Source organism: Rhodamnia argentea, chromosome 4 (genome assembly GCF_020921035.1).
Source record: "Rhodamnia argentea isolate NSW1041297 chromosome 4, ASM2092103v1, whole genome shotgun sequence".
In the NCBI taxonomy this organism is placed as follows: domain Eukaryota; kingdom Viridiplantae; phylum Streptophyta; class Magnoliopsida; order Myrtales; family Myrtaceae; genus Rhodamnia; species Rhodamnia argentea.
This window is the reverse complement of record NC_063153.1, coordinates 13692093-13713619: the sequence shown is the minus strand read 5'-3', so window position 1 is coordinate 13713619 and position 21527 is coordinate 13692093. Positions and strand designations below refer to the sequence as shown.

At 41.9% G+C, this 21527-nt stretch overlaps 1 protein-coding gene across 1 annotated transcript; it reads left to right on the top strand.

The window, feature by feature from the left end:
- Positions 1 to 1069: 1069 nt before the first annotated feature.
- LOC115732218 (12-oxophytodienoate reductase 3-like) lies at positions 1070 to 20762 on the top strand. The gene is made up of 6 exons (XM_048278036.1): positions 1070 to 1424; positions 18586 to 18646; positions 18757 to 18897; positions 19039 to 19169; positions 19295 to 19477; positions 20107 to 20762. The coding sequence occupies exons 1-6, from the start codon at positions 1070 to 1072 to the stop codon at positions 20760 to 20762; spliced, it is 1527 nt and encodes a 508-aa protein (XP_048133993.1).
- Positions 20763 to 21527: the final 765 nt, after the last annotated feature.

The following is a 21527-nucleotide window of genomic DNA, read 5'->3' as shown; positions in this document are numbered from 1 at the left end:
TTGAGAGGATATGTCTCTGCATTCTCTCCTTTTGTGCGAACGGATGATCGTGAATTGCAATTGTAAGTAGAACATTTTGTCATTCAGTCCCTATGGTCCTTGTCCATGGTGCGAAATACGACATAGGGCACACATGCGATCGTCGCACGACTGAAATTGTTGCTGGTAGAATAGGGTGTCAATTGAGATGAAGTTATTAATTCGGCGATATTTTAAGATAAATCCAAGTTAGAATGGTATTTTGAAAAATGTATACCACTTCAGGGATTCTTTTGAGATTTTCCCATCATTTGTTTTTAAAGAAGCTCATTAGATTGCGTCGGTGTCAACCACAGTCCCTTCCAAAGGATGAGGATTTTCAATGTGACACGGGCCGAGGTTTTCGTGCCCAACCGGTCGTACAGATAGCCGAGAGATGCCCCCGGACTTGCCGTGTCCGGGTCCCCTAGGGTTTGTCTAGGGTTTTCTACTAGTTTTCTATAATATTCTAGAAAGTTTCCAAGGACGGGCGAGTCGGTAATTTAGCAAGATTCCGGAACCTTCCTATTTAATGTCGGTGGTTGGGGAGTTGGTAGATGAAATCTTAGCCGTTAGATGAGAGTGAGATATATGGTTATAATTCGAGGCCCCCTCCTATACAAAGGGGAGTCCTCCTTCTCATTTGAACATCCACAAAAGAAATACAAAGCATTCCTCTCCAGAGCCTCTCCCTCTCGATCATCTCCTCTCTCTACGGATCCAGGTTAGAAAGTAGACGAACATAGAGAAAAGGCTTAGCTTAAGTGCTCCAGCGATCCAAAGGAAGCCCGAGTCGCCGTACGGGTTGATCACAATCTCCCAGCCCGTGACAAGTGGTATCAGAGCAAACAACGTAGAGACGAGCCGTTCGTGAGGTCGACGAGCATCAAGTAGGGTTGAGGTAATGTCTAACTCTGAAGTGTATCATGTTTATGCAGCTACAGGCGGGGAACTTCCCCAAGACAAAGCCTCGTAGAAGAAACGGGCTAAATCAAAAAGAAGATAAGCATTGTCGGACGCGGTGTCCACGCTTGCCAACAAATTCGATAGGATGAAGAGAGCGATGCAAGAGTTGCTCGATGGTCTTGAAGATGCTAAGGACCGGATCACCAACATGAACGACAAGATTCACGAAGACTTCGCCATCGGACTCAACGCAGCTATAGGACCACTACAAATGAAGGACGAAGCTCTCGAAGCGTCGATTGAAGCTTTGAAGCTGGACGTCCAAGAAAAAGACAACACCCACCAAGCCGAGATCGAGGCCCCGAAGGTGGAGATTCAAGAGCTCAAGACGAAGTTAGTCTTGTGCAAAAACAGCATAGCCAACGGTGCAACCGCAAATGATGCATACACCGTTCAAGCGGCGCCTAGGATCGAGGTGCTGAAACCAAAAGACTTCAAAGGTGAACGATCCGCCGTGGATGTTGAAAACTTCATCTAGAGTATGGAGCAAGACTTTGACGCAGTGGGAATTCAAGACGAAGCGGCCAAGGAACTAACCGTTGTTCTATATCTGTCCGACCAAGCCATGCTATAGTGGCGATTCATGTGCGATGAAGCTAGAAATGGTAACTCGGACCTGATAGAAACATGAGACGAGTTTACCGAGCAACTCAGAAAAACTTATGCCCAAGTGTTCGCGGCACAAGAAACTCGTAGCAAGCTTCATCATCTTGAAAAAAAGAGCTCGATCTAGGAGTACATTAAAGAGTTCACCGAGCTCAAACTCCAAATCCCCAGTATGGGTGAAGAGGAGGCTCTTGGAGCATTCATGGAAGGACTCAAGTCGTGGGTGCAGCTTAAGTTGAAGAGGAGAGACATCCAAAGTCTCACAAAGACGATATCCGTGGCTAAGTCACCGGTCGACTTCAGCAGGCTCGATTCATCGAAATCCAAGGGAAATGGAGGGAAGGGTCGAGACGCGGATCACAGAGATGATGAAAACAATTCCGGTCGTGGTCGATTATAACATCGAGACCGAGGAAGAGAAAGAAATTGGGAGAAGGGTCTTCTAGAAATCAACCCTACTAATATCGGGGTAATCGACCCTAGAACAACTATAACAACATCAACCCGGAGGACAGTTTCAAACATCCTTCCTCTCAACCGTGCGGTATATGCGGTGGTGCTCATTGGACTCAGCGGTGTTCGAAGAAGAACAACGGCAAAACACTCTACTCTATAGTCACCAAACATAAGGAGGACGAGGAGCAAAAAGAAGAAGAACCAAAGATTGCGCGACTTAGTAGCGTGGCTCAACTCAACACCATACAAAGACAATCATCACTAAAGAAGATTTCAAGGGCATCACCGCTGAACTTTGTGGAAGCCAAGGTATGTGGTAAGATGCCGATCGCCTTGGTTGACACAGGGGCGACAAATCTATTCATATCGAGTGAAGCAACGAAGTGGCTGGGACTCTACGTAGAACCAATCGAATATTTCTTCAAGCCGCTCAACACTTCAAACCAGCTAGCTAATGGCATAACCGGAGGCGTGGAAATTCAAGTCGGCGGATGGAAAGGGAAGCTTGATTTCAATGTAATCCTTGCTCGACGGCTATGATCTTTTGTTGGGGATGGACTTCTTTGACGAAGCTTTAGCGATGCTGGATTTCAGGTGCAAGACTCATTATCGCGACCCTCCCGCGAGCGAAGGGCGATGGGTCGCCCTTCCGGCCCAGTTGCACGTGGACCTTCGGACGCGGGTCTCTCCCAAGGCCCATTACCAAAATCGTAACGGAAGATAAACGAGGTTGACCTTTCAAGACGGTCTAGTGACATGTGCTACGTGTGCATGTCAATGAGTCACCACCAATCGTTTCGTGGAAGGTACGATTGGAAACCCTATCGAATAATTATGAGCTTCTATTTGATTCCGCAAGAACTAGAGAAATGGAATCCGAGACTTAGTTATTCCAACTATCAGAGTTGATGCCCTTTCGATACCTAAGTTGATTGAATTTTCTAACCTTAGATTTCATGCAGATGAGTAGAGTACGAATCCTAAATCTAGGAGTTCATGCAGATAGGAATAACTACCTTAGCAAACACAATCAATAAAGAAAGTGCACAAATCAAGAAATCGGATCATGTTGATAAATCGCATCAAATCAACATGACATTCCTAATAGAGCCCTATTAGTTTAGAGAACAATCAACCATGGCTCAGAAGGTAAACAAGAGTGGTTTGGACGTGATTTGTCAATGAGGGGCAAAATCGTAGTTTTGAGAAAATATAGGGACGATTTGCCAGAAAGGGAAAAATCATCATTTCGGAAGAGATTCGGAGTGAAAAATGTTAAAAATAGGATTGGCTACCTCAACTGACCCAAATCCTAATTTTCAGCATTTTTTTGGAATTTTCTAAAATTTTTCTAGAATTTTTTGGAACAATTTACCCTTGAAGGGTAAAATTGTCATTTTCAAAAATCTCAGACAGAAGGATTGGCTACCCATCTAACCCAAACCCTAATCCTGAATAATTTCCACGACTTATTAGAATATCAAAGGCGATTTACACTTTGAGGGGTAAAATCGTCATTTCAAAAAAAGACAAGACTCGAAAATCCAAATAGAGGGATTAGTCGCCTAACTTGACCCAAACCCTAATTTTGGCATTTTCGTAAATCTCGAGAAATTTTCAAGGACGATTTACCCCTAAATGGTATAATCGTCATTTCATAATTATCGAAATGAAAAATCTTAAAAACAGGATTGACCATTTGACTATGGTCATTCCTCAATTTTTGAGAATTTTTGGAATTTTCTAGGAATTTTTTGCAAATTTTTCCTTTTTTTTTTTGGATTTTCTATGATTTTCCCATTTTTTATTTTTTAAAAATCATTTTTGAATTTTTTATTAAGAAAATTTTTTTATGGACCGGGTCAGATAAACTCGGCCCATAACTCATGAGCGGCCGGCCCGGCCTGCGTGGATCCGGATCGGCCTCGGACAAAACGACGCCGCTTTTGACATTTTTGATTTTATTATTTTTCGAAAAATTCTCGCCTAAAATGAAACTTGCATCTCGGATGGTGCCACGTGGCGCTCTCTGGACGCTCCAATTGGAGATTAAGATCTATGGCTCGGGGCTCACCATGTAGTGAAATCTCGATGCTCCGATCGGAGAGTGAATCTAAAGTCGGGAATGGGCCACATGGCTAATCCACGTCCCTTTGATCTAGCACCGGGATCTACGGTTCGGAGCGCGCCAAGTGGCGCGTTATCGACACTCCGATCTGTGAACGAATCTATGGTCGGGATTAGGACACGTGGCTAATCCACGGCCATTTGATATTTCGATCAAATATATGGTCAGAATCGGATGACGTGGCTAATCCACAACCATTCAATCGAAGGCTTTTTTTATTATTCTGAAAATGATTTTTTTTTATTTTTTAAAAAAAATCGATCCAACGATCAGAAATGTGACACGAGGCTAAATCTGGGCGATCATAAAATCATTTTCTTTTTATTTTCGAAAAATGGGATATTTTTGAAAAACCCATTTTTATTTCCGAAAAAGTAAGATCACGACACGTGGCACCCATCCCGCCATCGGATCAAATTTTTATTTGGGTTACAACGGCCCGCCGACGTGGCTGCCATGTGGCCGCCACATCGGCATTGACTCGGTCAACAATCATTGACTGAGTCAATAACTTGCCGGCGAAGGCGATGAACAGTGTCGAGACTTTGGCGAGTCCTCTAGAACTTCACTGGCGACCTAAAACAGTAACTAAACATGCTGATTTCGATGCCAAATTGACCTATCCTATACAAAATGACAATCTAGAACCAAATATGTGCCTAAAAATCCCGTTCGCATGCTCTAACAGCCCTTACTTGCTCCCACCAAAATTGCAAATTCTGGCGACCCCTATTTCTGCGCTTTCAACTTATCAATCCCTAATCTAAACAAACAGCAGGTATCCAAAGAGATTCAAGATGCTTACCCGAGCGCTCATGGGCTTTGACATTTGCTTGTTTGAGGGTTCTCTGTTTGCGACTCGGATTGAAAACTCGAAGGTTCGACCATGGTGATTCGACCATTTGATCCACGAAAATAGACATGACAAAGCTTAGATTCAGTCTTGGGCACGATTAACGGAAAAAAAAATGGATAGCACACTCGGCGTTGTACAACCAAAGTTTTAGAGTCGAAATCGTGACCAAAGACCTTTTATCAAACACGTAGGGTGCGGATTCGAAAACTCATTAAAATCACTTCGTCGAAGATCAATGAGGGATATCCAGCAAAACCGACGAGTAAATCGCATTATATGCATCACTTTCATGATCGAGGGCCATCGGTTTTGGTCCGATTCGATCAAAGATTGAATCGGACCATAACACTTAGTGAACCAAGAGCAAGAATAGAGCAGGTGTATAGGGGATACGGCGGAATGACCTGGTTTCGCCCGCGATGACGGCAACACGGGGTAGTGCGACGGTGATGAGCTCGGCCTTGGGTTGCTTGGTCAATAGTTTGACCATTTCCTTTGGCTTGTGATTAGTGCGCAAAGAACAAGAGAAAGACCAATATTTTGGTATGTAGCCCAAATTGGGTCAAGCCGGATTGATTGGGTCGGACCAATCCGGCCCAGTTGACCCAATTTCGCATTTTAGGCCAATTCGTTGTACATTTGACTTATTCTTGTGAAATTAAGCTCAAAATTGAATTGCAAGGCATGGGTATCATCTAGGAATGTTGTCGCGACCTAAAAAAAATAAACGGGTTAATTTTCGGGCTAATGGATTATCGGGTTAATTAATTAACTAACCTAACTCGGACTCTCCCAAGTCCATACCAAATCGCAACTTAAGATTCAAATAATTAACATGCAATATGTTTTGAATTTGGAGTCGCCACTAATCATTTTCGGTAGGTTGATTAGAAACCTAAATAAAATAGCGGGAGAAAACTATCTTATTTCCGCGAACCGGAGATTTTGAATTCGGGGATTTGGTTACGTCAGATTTCTCTAACGCCCTTTCGGTACCATTTTCATGAAAAATATTTGATTTGGCAATTTTGATGGATTTTACTTGAAATTCAAAGATGCAATTTTTTTGGTTTTTTCTTCTTTTTTATGGGGATGTAAAACATTGAACTTTGTACGATATACACCATGGGTGATTTAGAAAGAAAGAAAACGCAGCCAGTCACGAGTATTTATAAAAATAAATTAACATATAATAATGCTAAAATTTGGAACACGTGGCATGTCTAAAATAAACAAACAAATGTTCAAACCAAACGATTACATTTTTGTAGATCGAGATGGAAAGGATTACCTTCTATTACACAAAATCTTACTCACATACACGTTATAGTTCCCTTCAAGATCTCGGAGCTGGAAGAACGCGGCTGTCGTCGAAAATGGCAAGCAATGGCGTTGTTGGGTGGCGAGAGGCGAAATATGTGTCGGGACTCGTCGAAGATGATGCTCGACTAAAACTCTTTTCTTCACTCTCGAATTTTCTCTTCTAATTTTTCTCAAGAACTCTCTTTTTCCTCTCTAAAAATTCCACTCAAAAAACTCTCTCAAAACTCTCTCAATTCTCTTCCACTCCCCCTAAAAAACTCTCTCAATTCTCTTCTACTCTCTCTCTCAATTCTCTTCCACTTCCCCCCTTTAAAACTCTTCTCAAGAGCTCTCTCTTTTATAGGCAAAGTTCTTCATCCTTCATTCTTCACCTTCATTTCTTCACCTTCCATCTTCATCTTCTCTTCTTCACCTTCATTTCTTCACCTTCCATTTTCATCTTCCCTTCTTCATCTTCATTTCTTCACCTTCCATTTTCATCTTCCCTTCATTATCTTCCCTTCATCATCTTCCCTTCTTCATCTTCTTTTCATTATCTTCCTTTCATCATCTTCCCTTCTTCATCTTCTTTTGGTATTTGCAATACAGTCCCCGAAGTTCCAAGTATTTGCAATACGAGTCCCCGAAATTTTAAGTATTTGCAATACAGTCCTTGAAGTTTCAAATCTTCTCGGTGTATTTTTCCATCCCGTGCCTAGTCTAGACGCATGCTAAATTAAGTGTTCTGCTTGCCCGATTATATGCCAATGCAATGTACGCTAAAAATAAATATGTGAGATGATTTTTTATAATTTTTATGCAAAAAATAGATTAATCAAAATTTAGGCGTCAACAGCTGCCCCTCTTTGAGTGGAGGCTCGTAGAGGTTCCGCTCAAAGACAAAATTGAATCCTAAATTTTGACAGTGCAAATTGTGGATGAACTTTTTGGCGGGAGTTTTAATCCCATTTTTTATGTAATGAAGTGATGCATGATATGCAAGACCTGTAAATAACACGTGTCATAATTTCCCTTTTTCATGTTAGAGAAACTCTGCACATGGATCGCATACAAGAATACCTGTTTTACCAAATTTCTCGTAAGCTAATGGTTCTCTTAATTTCCAAGCTTCTTTTTGCGGATGCAAGGATTTTAAGGTATTTGGCCTATCTCTTATCGGAGACTTCTCCCTAATGCAAGACAGCGCAAGATATGTGTGTCGTTTGAGATCACAAGAGCTACGTCGTTGTGAGTCGAAAGAAGTGGGATCAAGTTCACAAGAGCTACGTCGTTGTGAGTTGATTAAATGTCGAAATCGCCGGTGCATATGTCTTCACGATTCGATAAAGGGGAACCAAAATCATAAGAGCTACGTCATTATGATTTGGTTTGGATCAAAACCATGGGTGCTTATGTCTTCATGATTTGATAAAGGAGCCGAAAATCATAAGAGCTATGTCATTATGAGCAGACTAAAGGTCAAGATCACCGGTGCATACGTCTTCGTGATTCGAGACCGAAATCATAAGAGCTACGTCGTTATGATTTGATAAGATGTCAAGATCGCCAGTGCATATGTCTTCACGACCTGACAGAAGAGGAAACAAAATCATAAGAGCTACGTCATTATGATTTGGTAAGATGTCAAGATCGTCGGTGCATATGTCTACACGACCTGACAGGAGAGGCATATTGCCCGATTTGAACAATATTTGAGAGGAGTACCACCGAATGGAATCGATAAGTACAAAAGGGGCATATTGCTCGAATTGAATCATAACAACTATCATCAGAAGAGTTGTTAATTTGAAAAGGGGTTCAGAAAACTTACCCGGGTTCTCCAAACGATTAATCAAGAAACGAAACAGATTGCTCGTATCGTACCTGGTAGGCATTTGCCAGCAAAATTTGCTCATTCAATAATCCTTGGATGAATTTCGAGACCTCGGGAGGGAACTCGAACATCGGGAATGTATTACCTATCATAGAATGTCGGAGGTAACACACACAAACATATTCAACAATGAGTATAATGCAATCACTCATACTATGGTTCATGCATAACCATTCTGTCAAGTTTGCATTACCAATTTTGTCCAGGGAGGTTCTCACATTACGAATACCTAGAATGTGAGCTGAATGGGGGGACTTCAGTCCGAAAGGGCTTTCTCTCACTCTCGAGAAAAGCTATTTATCCTGTCTGCAGGATTCAAGAGAAATTACTCAATCTTTCCATCATCGCATTCGATAAGGATCCAAGTAATCTCGCAATTGATACGACCGAGCCGATCTGGAGGTCTTGATTAGGACCGTAATGAGAGCTAGGTCAAAGGTTTACAAAGGGGACTCTAGTTGAGTCAAGGCTGCTGAAATGAATTTCTTCATCATCTGCTCCGGATTTACAAGTCAAGAATCCTGCAAAAATGGGAGAGAAATAATCTTGCTCGAACTTCTTCGAGTGATGCTTAAAATCATTTAACTCTACGTTAACTCAAGTGTCCTAATCGGAAGAGACTTTGGAGGGTTATAACGTAGGCTAGGATTGGGGACTGAGGAACGAAAAGGCTCGTTTTGGCTCAGAAATTAAATGAGAAGGGGCTTGACGTTGGTGATCATCGCCGACTAGTCACCGATCTTGGTCTTCTGGAAATGTCTTCGTAAAGAATACCATCATTGAATGAGGGATGGTAGTTTTCTACTGAAAATTGCACTTTGCAAACCGATTTCTTGGGGAGTCTTCTTCACAACAAGTGTCTGTCAAGGATTTGCAAGAGACACAATGCAAACATGTACATGGAATTTACAACTTAACGTGCAAAAATGTACATACAAAATTTAGAAGTACTTTACAAATGAATGTGCATTGGCCTTACTTTTGGTAGGCACTTTGCTTTTCCTATGCTTGAAATTTTCATATGAGATTAGCCTTTGCTTTTCTTACTCCCGACTCTCATTTTTCTTTTTTTCTTTTTTTTTTCGAGAAGAGATTTTTTTTCCTTTTTCTTTGAGAGCTCTTCGACATCTCTTTATTTTGCTTTTTTTTTTTTTTCGAGAGCGGGCCCTTATCCTTTAAGCTGAGTTTGCCTCTCCTTTTTTTTTTTTTTTTTTACAATCCCATGATTTTAAACCAGGAATTACAACAAACATAAACATTTACAAAGAAAAATTATGTAAACATAAAAAATCTAGCATACAAGAAATGAGTCCATTCGGGAATTCTCTGTTGACCCGACCATCTTCAATTCTAATCCTTGGGAAAATGCTGTCTTCGTCTTTGGAATGAGCAAATGATCACCAACAGGGGTTTAAGAAATGAATTTGCAGGCTCAAGTGGGCTATGCAAAGAATGAAGTGTATAGGATAGAGAAATGAATGCTCTTCATCATCCTAAGGCACTTGAATTAAAATTCGAGTATAAATACAAAGAAACACCCGAAGATTAATGTTAGTCCGAGTAAGAAAATTTCTAACCATTTACCTCGTGTTGCTGCTGGAATTAACTCGTCTGGACCCCGATGTGGGGTGGTTCTTGACAGGGGTAAAGAAATGAAACCACCGCTCAAAAGGGGTAATCAATGGATAACCCGTAGTGTTTAGGATAGAGAAATGAACGCCTCCGTTACTTCAGCTATCGTACCTTTCGCGAGAAAACTCTTTACCTCGGGGAATGCGGAATTTTGCCACCGTTCATCTTGTCTGAAAAAATTGGATGTGTTTGGGAAATGATTGCCTTTCATCATCCTGTCATGCCCCATTCCATACATTTGATGTATCTTATGTAGTTCATGTTCCTTATTCAGAGTTGGTAAATTAAACATGAGGAACAGTCATGCACAAACTATGCAATGTATGAGTGTTTTCGAGCATATAAAATGCAGCAACTTTTTATCTTGGTGCAAGCACGTAAGAAAATTCTTAAGGGCGAGGATTGTGAGTTGCCCCTGCTCATGCAAATGAGTTGCAAAACTTCATTATCTAGTTTGAGACATGAGATTGTCAAAGGCTCCAGGAATTTCTCATTTCATTAATTTTTCAGGAGAAGGGATACTTCCCTATCTGAAAGGCAAGGCCCTCGTAAAAATCAAAAGGGAAAGCATCAATGTACGTTCTCATGTCCTAAACGAGTTGAAACGATACTGCTTTACCCTTGTACGTATTCCTTGCAAACTTTGAATTTGAAAAGATCGATTCATCCGGATCGGATTGTATGTCCGGGACGTTATCTCTCCGGTTTTGTAACCATCTGGGCTGAGCTTCAATCGGCATTGAACTGCGAAGCAAAAAGGTTTTTATTAATCTTTGTACATTGATGCCAAATCCCGGGATCGAACCTGGGACGCCTCGGACCACTGTCATTCCCCCAACCACCAGGCCGTGGTGATGTTGGCGTCCACGGTTGGTTCGCTTTTTGCTATATTGTTCTCAAAACAGTTGGCAATCTCCCGTCGAGAATGAAATAAGCTTAAATCAGAGTTTGAAATGATTGAGAGCCAATTGGGACGATACGGAGTTACCCATCTTTGAGTCCGCTTGGCCTTTTACTCGTATTCTCCCAAGTAAGGCTATTCGGAATCTCTCTTTACGGGCGTTCAGGGGCGTCGTCCACAAATTGATTTTCTACGGGCCTAGCTTAACAAGGAACTCACGCATTTGATAAGGGAGGAGAAAATTCGCCCTTTAACTCTAGGCAAATTCTAGACAGCTAGAAAGTAAAAAAAATATCCCACGCAGGGGAACTATACATGGAATCAAAGAAGTATTCATGCGAGATTGGTTCCACCTCTCTTGCTGGCCATTCCAATGATCGACTGATTTTGTCTTGGATTATACACCAACGATCGTTGTTCAAGGATCCATAATCACTTGCTTCGGATCACAACTCGGAGGTCCTTGAGCTCCGAACCGGCGATCAATGTGGTGAGCTCATCATCAAAGTAATCTTCTGATTGATACTCGAATTGGGTAGTGTTACTTGCTAACAATAGCGACGGATTTCCCACTTTGTTTTCACCGTGAGCAGCGTCGACCCCTTGAGCTTGAACTTCCGCCGTTGCTCGGAAACTTGTAGGGATGATCAACTGTCTCGCTGCTAGAACCACCAGCGGAAGGTTGGTATGACATGTATTCTTGATTGGGAAGTGGCCGAGTACCTTTTGCTCGGTAGATTTTCCCGGTATTGATCTTCCAATCAACTTTGGTCCTGTCGTGTTGGTCCCAACCGCATCGTGCTTCCTCGACTTATCTCTAACCCTTTGAAGGTGATTCGTGACACTTTGCATGGTGAGTCCGTCTATATTCATTATTCTGTGTACAGCCATTGGTCGTGCTGAATTGATTCCTAGCTGTCGAACCGCCTCAATGAATATAGAATGAAGCTTGGCGGACCAAAGGGGCCTTTTCTTTTGGACAAAATCGTCGTCATCAGCTTGGTCGTAGTTTTTTTGTTCGAGTAATTGCTTCCTTACAGCATGCTGCCAAATGTTTTGGAGCACTTGAACGCAGACTGGCTTCTGCAGGACGTCTCGAGCACCATGCGATATGGCCCTCGTTATGAACTGCTGATCATTACTTGCTGATACTACGATGACCTGTATGTCCAACTCAGAATCAATGATCTTTAAGAGATGGAAACCGTCCATGTCGATCCCTACGACGGCTGTGACGACGATGTCAAAATCATATTTGTACTGCCTCGGACTTGTAAGGCATCCGTTGCTTTCGCATTAGCAAAAACCCTGTACATGCAACTTCTCAAAGATAGCAACGAGGATTGAGAGGGAAACGGGGTTGCCATCAATGACCATGACTCGCAGATCTTCGGGATAGGAAGGTTCCCATACTTCCGCCTGGAATGAACGTGTTTTTCTTTTAAAACCTTCCATATGTAGATCAAAAATGGCTGTTTCGACCGTAGACCGAGCTTTAGATGTTCTCGAGACTTGCAAAACAATCCGCCCGAAAATCACAAAAGTGATGGTGGTCTTTCGTGACGAGTTCCGGTGGTCATTTATAAACTTTTTCTGATCCGTTAGTCTCGCATATAGGTTCTCGCTTTTTCTACGAAAGAGGACAACTTTTTCTCTCCTTTCCGGTCTTAGTGCCTTGGATCCATTTCGTAATAACTCTTGCCTCTCACTCAATCTGTCATCTTTTTCCTTTTCTGATATGTAGGAGCCCTCAAATCTTTTCGCTTTCTCTATGAACGAGGCGGTTATTTCCTTCCTCAGATCTTTTCGGTTCCCCCTACGAACGAGGCGATTATTTCCTTCCTCAGATCTTTTCACTTCCTCCCGAGGCGCTTATTTCCTCGAATCTTTTTGCTTTCTCTAATAACGAGGCAGCTATTTTTTCTCAAATCTTTTTGCATCTATCTATGTGAAGGCTTTTAATGCTTTTCCTTTCGGCGTTCAGTCATCTCTTTGGACAGGTTTGCCCCGATCTTAACTTCTTTAGGGTTTTCCGCATCGCCTAGGTTGACCGAGATAGTTTGTTCACCCGTCAATGGCTTGATCTCCTCATGTCGTTCGAAATCCCGACGAATTTCCTCATAGTCCGGACTGGACTCATCTAGGTCGTATACTTCTAAATCCACTAGGTTTCCCTCCTCATGTTTCCCCCTGTCTGATTCCCAGCCCGAATACAGCATTAATTTTACCGTAATGATCCGGCAAAGGATTATTCTGGACATTTGGCTGTTTGTTGTCTTGGAACGAGAATGCCTTAGAATCGAGAAGATTTTGAATCCGATGCTTAAGATGCAAACAGCCATCGTTGTCATGTCCGAGCTCCCCGCAATGGTAATCACATTTCTTTGATGGATCATATCTCGGCGAGCTCGTGTCACCGGGTCGTAGAGGCTCGGAAGTCGCTAAACCTCTCTTACGCAGAACCGCAAGTACCTGCGACGGGGTTCCCGGTAGAGGGGTAAACCGCCGAGGAGACCGTTGATTCTCTCTTTGTCGTTGCACGCCGAAATTGGCCTGCTGCTGGGTTGGAACCCGTACGACCGGCGTGCGGGTCGTGGGTTTTTGGCTGTAGGTCATGTTGACCTGTGGGGCCGGCTCATTGTCTTTCATTACCGCAAACCTCTTAATCGTTGTGGTGACATCATCGTACCAGCCTTTCTTCATACCATTCTCGATTTCTTCAGCCATTGCGATGAGATGGCTGAATGACGTGGCAACGGATCCCAAAATTCGGGTTCTCATAACTTGCGGCAGAGTGGAAACAAATAATTTCATGAGCTCCCTTTCGGGAGGGACTGGTTTCAGTCGAGATGCCACGTTCCTCCACCTGGTAGCATATTGCTTGATTGTTTCTCCTCTCTTCATCTCAAGCTGTTCAAGATCTTCTCTGGTGGTCGACACGTCCAAATTAAAGCTAAAATGTTTGATGAAAGCATTAGCTGCCTTCTCCCAATCATCCATCCGGTAGATCTCGTAGTCCGTATACCATCTCATGGCAGCTTCTTTTAAACTAGCCTGGAAAGTCCGGGCCATTAGGGGGCCGTTGATCGCATACTTGTTCATTCTTGCCTGGTACATCCGGACGTGCTGAATCGGGTTGGAAGTTCCATCATACTTCTCAAAGTCGGGCATCTTGAACTTCTCCGGCACTGTGACCTTTGAAAAGACAGACAGGTCAATCCGGGGTATGTTGTGAGTCCCCTCAACCTCTCGGATCCTTTGTTCCATTTGGGCCAACAGTTTGGCCGTATCACCATTCAACCCGGGGGCCACGGGATTGGCTTGAGGGATTGGGACTACGGGCGGCGTGCTCGAGTTCACGCCCGTGATGATCACATCCTCTAGCGGCATTGTCGGATAGGGAGTAGCTTCCAGGGTTTTGCCGAAGTTGTCCGTAGGAGGAACTAGAGTAGGAAGCGGCGGGCCGGCAGTGGCTGATTGAAGTTTGGCGGTGAAGGCGGTCATCATTTCTTCCATCTTTCGGGACATCATCCCTTCAAAGCGCTCAGTCAAGGAGCCAAGTTTCTCGTCTAGGGCAGCACTAACGGCAGCGTTAATGTCGGCCATCCTTTTCGCGATCGATCGAGTGATATGTGGAAGATCCGTGATAAATTACCTGTACGCAGTAACAAACCCAAAATGAGTATAGGGAGCAAGAATAGCGAGCCGGCCCATGACATCCCTCTAGACTCAAATGAACAAAGTGATTATGACCAAAGGATTGAAACATGTAATTTTCAATTTGTCCGCTTTTACGAAAAAATTCGTATTAATTCGCACGTTGATCAAAACATGTCCAAATTTTACGAGCTTGTAGTTGAGAAGATGATGAACAACTTTTATGCTGGCCAATCGGACTAGAAATGCACGGATCAAATCAGTTTAATGTGTTTTTCCAAAAAATCGCATTCAGAAAACTGTTATAACCGCAGGTAGTTGAAAAAACGAAAGGCCATCTTAAATTATGAATTTAATTCTGAAATTTTGTAGGATATTAGTTGAAACATAGGTCTACAACTTTCGTGTTTGGCACTTACTCAAAGCTCGATCGTAGAATTTAGTAAAAATCGCACAACAAGAACAAGCCAAATCAGAATTGAGGACAACCGATGAAATTGTAAAAGCTACGGAAGCAAAGTGCGAAATTGGAAATAAGACAACGATACTCCTAAACCATGGACCAGCTCAAAATAAAAATGAGATAATAGGGTAAAAGAGACAAGAAATTACCGTTCATAGGAAGAAAATGTCAATCACAAAGACATGCGCATGAATTGTGAGTTTAAATCTTATTCTATCTATCCAAAAGGCTTTTGCAAAGTGAAATGATGAACGAAACGACATGTCGCAGCCTCACGCGCAATCATCATGACTAGTCGCAGCCTCGCGTACAATAGTCATGACTAGTCGAGTCCAATCACTTCGGCTTGGTTCGGTCGACAAGGGCAATTCTCATGCATCGTAGCCTCACGTGTATGAGAACGACCCTTGAGCCATTTTTTGGAAAAATTTTCGGGATCCAGATGGGATAACCTTTAGCGAAACCTTACCGCCAAGGTTAAAGCACCATCTAAATACCATCTTAAAACTATTAGTGTGACCCAGGTCCGGTCACGGGTTGTGTGCAGTGTAGTGCAAATACGATAAATCATGCACAACAATTAAAGGCAAACACCGCTTCCATGATTCAAAAGTTAAATCACAATTCCAATTCACCAAGCCTGCAAAACAAAGGGTTAGCCGATCACTCCTCCCCTTATAACTCCCAATCTGCAAAAACATTTAACACCTAAGAATGAGAATTCAACCAAAGTTTACCAAATCAAGTGATTTCTTTTTCATGAAATTATCTGGCCTAAGTCCTCTTTGAGTCCCCAATGGAGTCGCCAAGCTGTCGCGACCTAAAAAAAATAAACGGGTTAATTTTCGGGCTAATGGATTATCAGGTTAATTAATTAACTAACCTAACTCGGACTCTCCCAAGTCCATACCAAATCGCAACTTAAGATTCAAATAATTAACATGCAATATGTTTTGAATTTGGAGTCGCCACTAATCATTTTCGGTAGGTTGATTAGAAACCTAAATAAAATAGCGGGAGAAAACTATCTTATTTCCGCGAACCAGAGATTTTGAATTCGGGGATTTGGTTACGTCAGATTTCTCTAACGCCCTTTCGGTACCATTTTCATGAAAAATATTTGATTTGGCAATTTTGATGGATTTTACTTGAAATTCAAAGATGCAATTTTTTTGGTTTTTTCTTCTTTTTTATGGGGATGTAAAACATTGAACTTTGTACGATATACACCATGGGTGATTTAGAAAGAAAGAAAACGCAGCCAGTCACGAGTATTTATAAAAATAAATTAACATATAATAATGCTAAAATTTGGAACACGTGGCATGTCTAAAATAAACAAACAAATGTTCAAACCAAACGATTACATTTTTGTAGATCGAGATGGAAAGGATTACCTTCTATTACACAAAATCTTACTCACATACACGTTATAGTTCCCTTCAAGATCTCGGAGCTGGAAGAACGCGGCTGTCGTCGAAAATGGCAAGCAATGGCGTTGTTGGGTGGCGAGAGGCGAAATATGTGTCGGGACTCGTCGAAGATGATGCTCGACTAAAACTCTTTTCTTCACTCTCGAATTTTCTCTTCTAATTTTTCTCAAGAACTCTCTTTTTCCTCTCTAAAAATTCCACTCAAAAAACTCTCTCAAAACTCTCTCAATTCTCTTCCACTCCCCCTAAAAAACTCTCTCAATTCTCTTCTACTCTCTCTCTCAATTCTCTTCCACTTCCCCCTTTAAAACTCTTCTCAAGAGCTCTCTCTTTTATAGGCAAAGTTCTTCATCCTTCATTCTTCACCTTCATTTCTTCACCTTCCATCTTCATCTTCTCTTCTTCACCTTCATTTCTTCACCTTCCATTTTCATCTTCCCTTCTTCATCTTCATTTCTTCACCTTCCATTTTCATCTTCCCTTCATTATCTTCCCTTCATCATCTTCCCTTCTTCATCTTCTTTTCATTATCTTCCTTTCATCATCTTCCCTTCTTCATCTTCTTTTGGTATTTGCAATACAGTCCCCGAAGTTCCAAGTATTTGCAATACGATCCCTGAAATTTTAAGTATTTGCAATACAGTCCTTGAAGTTTCAAATCTTCTCGGTGTATTTTTCCATCCCGTGCCTAGTCTAGACGCATGCTAAATTAAGTGTTCCGCTTGCCCGATTATATGCCAATGCAATGTACGCTAAAAATAAATATGTGAGATGATTTTTTATAATTTTTATGCAAAAAATAGATTAATCAAAATTTAGGCGTCAACAAATGTCAACTTCGAATCAAATCGGTTCAATTTTGTGGAAAAAATCCCAAATTTCAAATTTATCCCGAATGCAAAATGTGTTCAATTAGGGCTTTTAATGATCGATTTGTGTCAATCCGACCACTCCAACGTGTTTATAATGCTGAAAAACCTATGGGTCAACGTTCACATGTGCATGGGTTCACCTTTAAAAGGATCAATTTGACACTAATTGAAAATCGTGGATTATATCGGAAATGCAAATAAGCACAATTTGCAATCTGCTCAAAAATAGAAATTGATTGGACTAGAATGCAATTAAAGGTGTAAGAATTAAATGTCATAACTGACTCAAAGTAAGAAAAACAATAGAAAGGCCTCAAATGATTTTTTTTTCTCAATTTGGGTTTACGTTTGTGAAGATTCATGCATCCCCAAATTGAATTTTCCAATTTTTCAAAGACCAAAATGAAGAGGGAATTAAAATAAAAATATTGGATATTTTACCATATTTTTTAGGCCTAAAATACTATTTGTTTTTTTTTTTTGTAATTTTGGGTATTTTTATATACAAAAAAATAAAAAAAAATGTGAAAAATACCGAAAATATTTTTGGTTCAAAAATGGATCCTTAGGCTTGGCCAAGGCTTCCAAAATTGATTTTGAAATTTTATGAAATTTTATGGATTTTTCAAAATTTTTGTGAAGAAAAACCGATTAAAAATTAGGTGTCAACACTCATGAAGTGGTCCAAGCACCGAAGAAACCCCACGTCCCGAAGCCAAAGAAGAATAGCTCTTGCAGATGTAAAAACAAAAGCCAGAAGAAGCCAACGATCTAGGAGAAGGATGAGGGCGGCCAAAAGAAAAACTCCGTCGTGAAGAAACGCCCCAAGGCAAGAACACCGAGGACGACGCTTGAATGGGTGGGGGCGAATGACATGGGCCCACGTTTTCGTGCCCCAACCAGTCGTACAGATGGCTGAGAGATGCTCCAAGACTTGCAGTGTCTGGATCCCCTAGGGTTTGTCTAGGTTTTGTACTAGTTTTCTATAATATTCTAGAAGGTTTTTAGGGAGGGGCGAGTCGGTAATTTGGCAAGGTTCCGGAACCTTCCTATTTAATGTCGGTGGTAGGGGAGTTAGTAGATGAAATCTTAGCCATTAGATGAGAGTGAGATCTACGGTTGTAATTCGAGGCCCTCTCCTATATAAAGTGGAGTCTTCCTTCTCATTTTATCATCCACAAAAGAAATACAAAGCATTCCTACCCAAATCCTCTCCCTCTCGATCATCTCCTCTCTCTACATGATCACATAGAGAAAAGGCTTAACTTTGGTGATCCAGCGATCCAAAGGAAACCCGAGTCGCCGCATGAGCCATCAACCCGTCATCAAAGCATCTCCTGGCTTTCATAAACGCGATTCTCTAAAATTTGTCGGTCTCTTCATTTGTTTCCTTGGAACCAGAACTTGCAATGACAGGCCTCTTTAGTGCATACAAGATGGGCAAATTCAACCTCTCCCACAGGTGTGAGTCGGTACTCTACATATGATACCGGTCGCTATTGCTCTCCATTTCTCGATTCTTAACGGATCTCGTGAGACGAAACCGAGTCATGTTTGGCGTGGCCGGCACAGGGTGGTGCTCGCACCTATGACGAGATGCCGAGCGTTGAACGGAGTGCCTCAGCCGGCGCTCTCCGAGTACTATGGACAGCGGTCGACGGAGGGAGGTCTTCTCATCACTGAAGCCACCCCCATCACTCAAGAGGGAATCGGGTACTTAGATTATTGCAATAGTTTGGAATAGAGCCACATAAACTATATTTTCTTGAAGTGGAAAAATAGATGATTAACTGTATTTTACTTCTTAGACTCTGTTTATAATTTTGGTTTAGTACAAAGATGAATTGGATTTAGGTTTCCACATGTTCCTGGAATTTACACCGAAGAACAAATCGAAGCATGGAAGAAAGTGGTGGATGCTGTTCATGCCAAGGGTGGTCCGATCTTCCGTCAATTATGGCACGTCGGTCGAGCATCGCATAAAAGTAATTCCTTCGATTCTTTCTCTATTTACTAAATTTGTCCGCCAATTGATCCTTTTTTCCTAAGTTGGCATCTCCGGTAAAGAGATATTATTGCTCCTGGTCATAATTTATTTCTGTTTTGTTAGTATATCAGCCTGGTGGGTGTGCACCGATTTCATCAACCAGCCTGTCCATATCGGAGAACTGGAAAATACTCATGCCTGATGGAACCCAAGACAATTTCTCCAAACCTCGAGCCTTGGAAACAAGCGAAATTCCGAAGATTGTCGAGCGGTTTCGTCGGGCAGCAATCAACTCCATCCGAGCAGGTTAGGTCACGAGATTTCTCGTCTTGATTAGCCCAACTTTTGTTTTGATAACACATGACATTCAAAATTTTCAACTTATGTAATGTTTGCGTTCACGTGCATCAAATAAAGATTCAAGCAGAAGTCACACCAAACAGAGTCAAATGGCTACGAGAAAGTGACTTGATAGGCGAAGTGAACAGAACAACAAGAAAGTGACTTGATGCCCTTAAGACCGAAAAGAGAATTTGTCCCCCAGTTAGGATCGATTATACACACAATAAACATGTGGATTGTTGGGATTATATCGAGAGAAATGTCCAATCCAAAAGTTTAACTATTTGAATGAATGGGGCTTTTACGTATCAAAGGCACTTTATAAGCACGTAGTCAAACAATGTGATAGGGTACTTAGCTTATTAATGTTAAGTAACCCTAAAGCTGAAGTGCACTCGACATGTTATCACAATCACATTGATAGATCCACATAGCTCCTCTAAACCATGTCCCTATTTGGCATTGCCTAGTCCATCTACATAAGTATTTTGCGTGGTCCCGATCTATATGGATCCGAGCGAATCGTAATGTTCTAACATTTTATAAGTTGCTGACATGGCGTTCATTTGACATCGATCTTGGACAATCGTTAGGGTTCGATGGGATCGAGCTCCATGCGGCACATGGATATCTCATTGATCAGTTCTTGAAGGATGGAATCAATGATAGAATAGATAAATATGGCGGTTCAATTGAAAATAGGTGTAGATTCTTGATGGAGATCATTCGAGTGACAGTTGCCGCCATTGGCGGTGATCGCGTTGCAATTAGAATTTCTCCTGCGATCAATTTATTTGAAGCCATGGATTCTGATCCACTCAACCTAGGGCTCACCGTGATCGAACAACTCAACTCATTCCAAGCCGATACGGGATCGAAACTCGCTTATCTCCATGTAACTCGACCGCGATTCATGCCATCGCGGGAACAAGTATCAGAAAATGAAGAAGCCAAGTTAATGCAGACTCTAAGAAGGGCTTACCATGGTACATTCATGTCATCCGGCGGGTTCACTCGAGAGCTAGGGATGAAGGCCGTGACCGACAGTGATGCGGATCCGATATCATACGGTCGGATTTTCATTTCTAATCCCGATTTAGTATACGGGTTCAAGATTAACGCCCCATTAAATGAGTACGTTCGAGAGACCTTTTACAGCCACGACCCCGTTGTTGGATACACGGACTATCCTTTTCTTGGCCAAGAAGGTAGTGACAAGGACTCTTACATGACAAAAGTGTGCTCTTGAGAGAACTACATCCGTATTAAGCATATGAACGAGGAAAGCAAAGGGGTGAAATTTCAAGGGCATTTGTTGTGTTATTTATACTTCTTTTTTACATTGTATTTGTTGAAAAAATCTAGGGTTGGAATTTCCATTTCATGCAAAAATGCATCGTCTGGATTCACTAAGTTCGTTGGAACTGCGTTTCCCCCATTTTCGATCAAAGAAAGCTTTCTCTAATCGGACATCCAATTTTATTTTATTTTTTGGGGCAAAAACATGACGATATTATTGAAAACTTAAAGAGTTCTTAAACAAAATACCCTCCAACAGAGCATCCAAACAAAGTAAATCCCAAAAAAGTTGGGAGGGCCGGAGAGGATAGAGAATTCATTCACCGGGCCTTAGCGATCCAATCGGGTACACCATTCGCGAACCGACCACTGTGGGCCTAGGTGATATTTTGAAGAGAGCCCATCAAGAATTTGGCTTCTTCTCTGCTGGTACCGATATCCCACACCGCACGTGATCATCTTTGATCACCGCTTGGACGAGCTCAACACGCTCAGATTCCTGCTGCAAACTCATCTCTTTCTTCGACATAATCGGACATATAATTGACATTCTAAAAACGTACCCAAATGCGACTTTAAGAATGTTCCCTTCGACCAGTGATGGAGAAAATATGACTCATTTTTTTGGGCTGTCATTTCCTTCTTCCTCCGACAGGTCCTCTGACTATCGATTTATGGATTTGCATATCGCCCATATGCTAGCTTAACTAAAAGT

What these genes read in the sequence shown, in the direction of transcription:
- LOC115732218 (XM_048278036.1), top strand. Translation starts at nt 1,070, where the DNA reads ATGAAGAGAGCGATGCAAGAGTTGCTCGATGGTCTTGAAGATGCTAAG. An exon ending in GAAACCAAAAGACTTCAAAG is followed by an intron (nt 1,425 to 18,585) that starts GTGAACGATCCG and finishes CCTTGGAACCAG; the next exon opens with AACTTGCAATGACAGGCCTC. An exon ending in ATCACTCAAGAGGGAATCGG is followed by an intron (nt 18,898 to 19,038) that starts GTACTTAGATTA and finishes AATTGGATTTAG; the next exon opens with GTTTCCACATGTTCCTGGAA.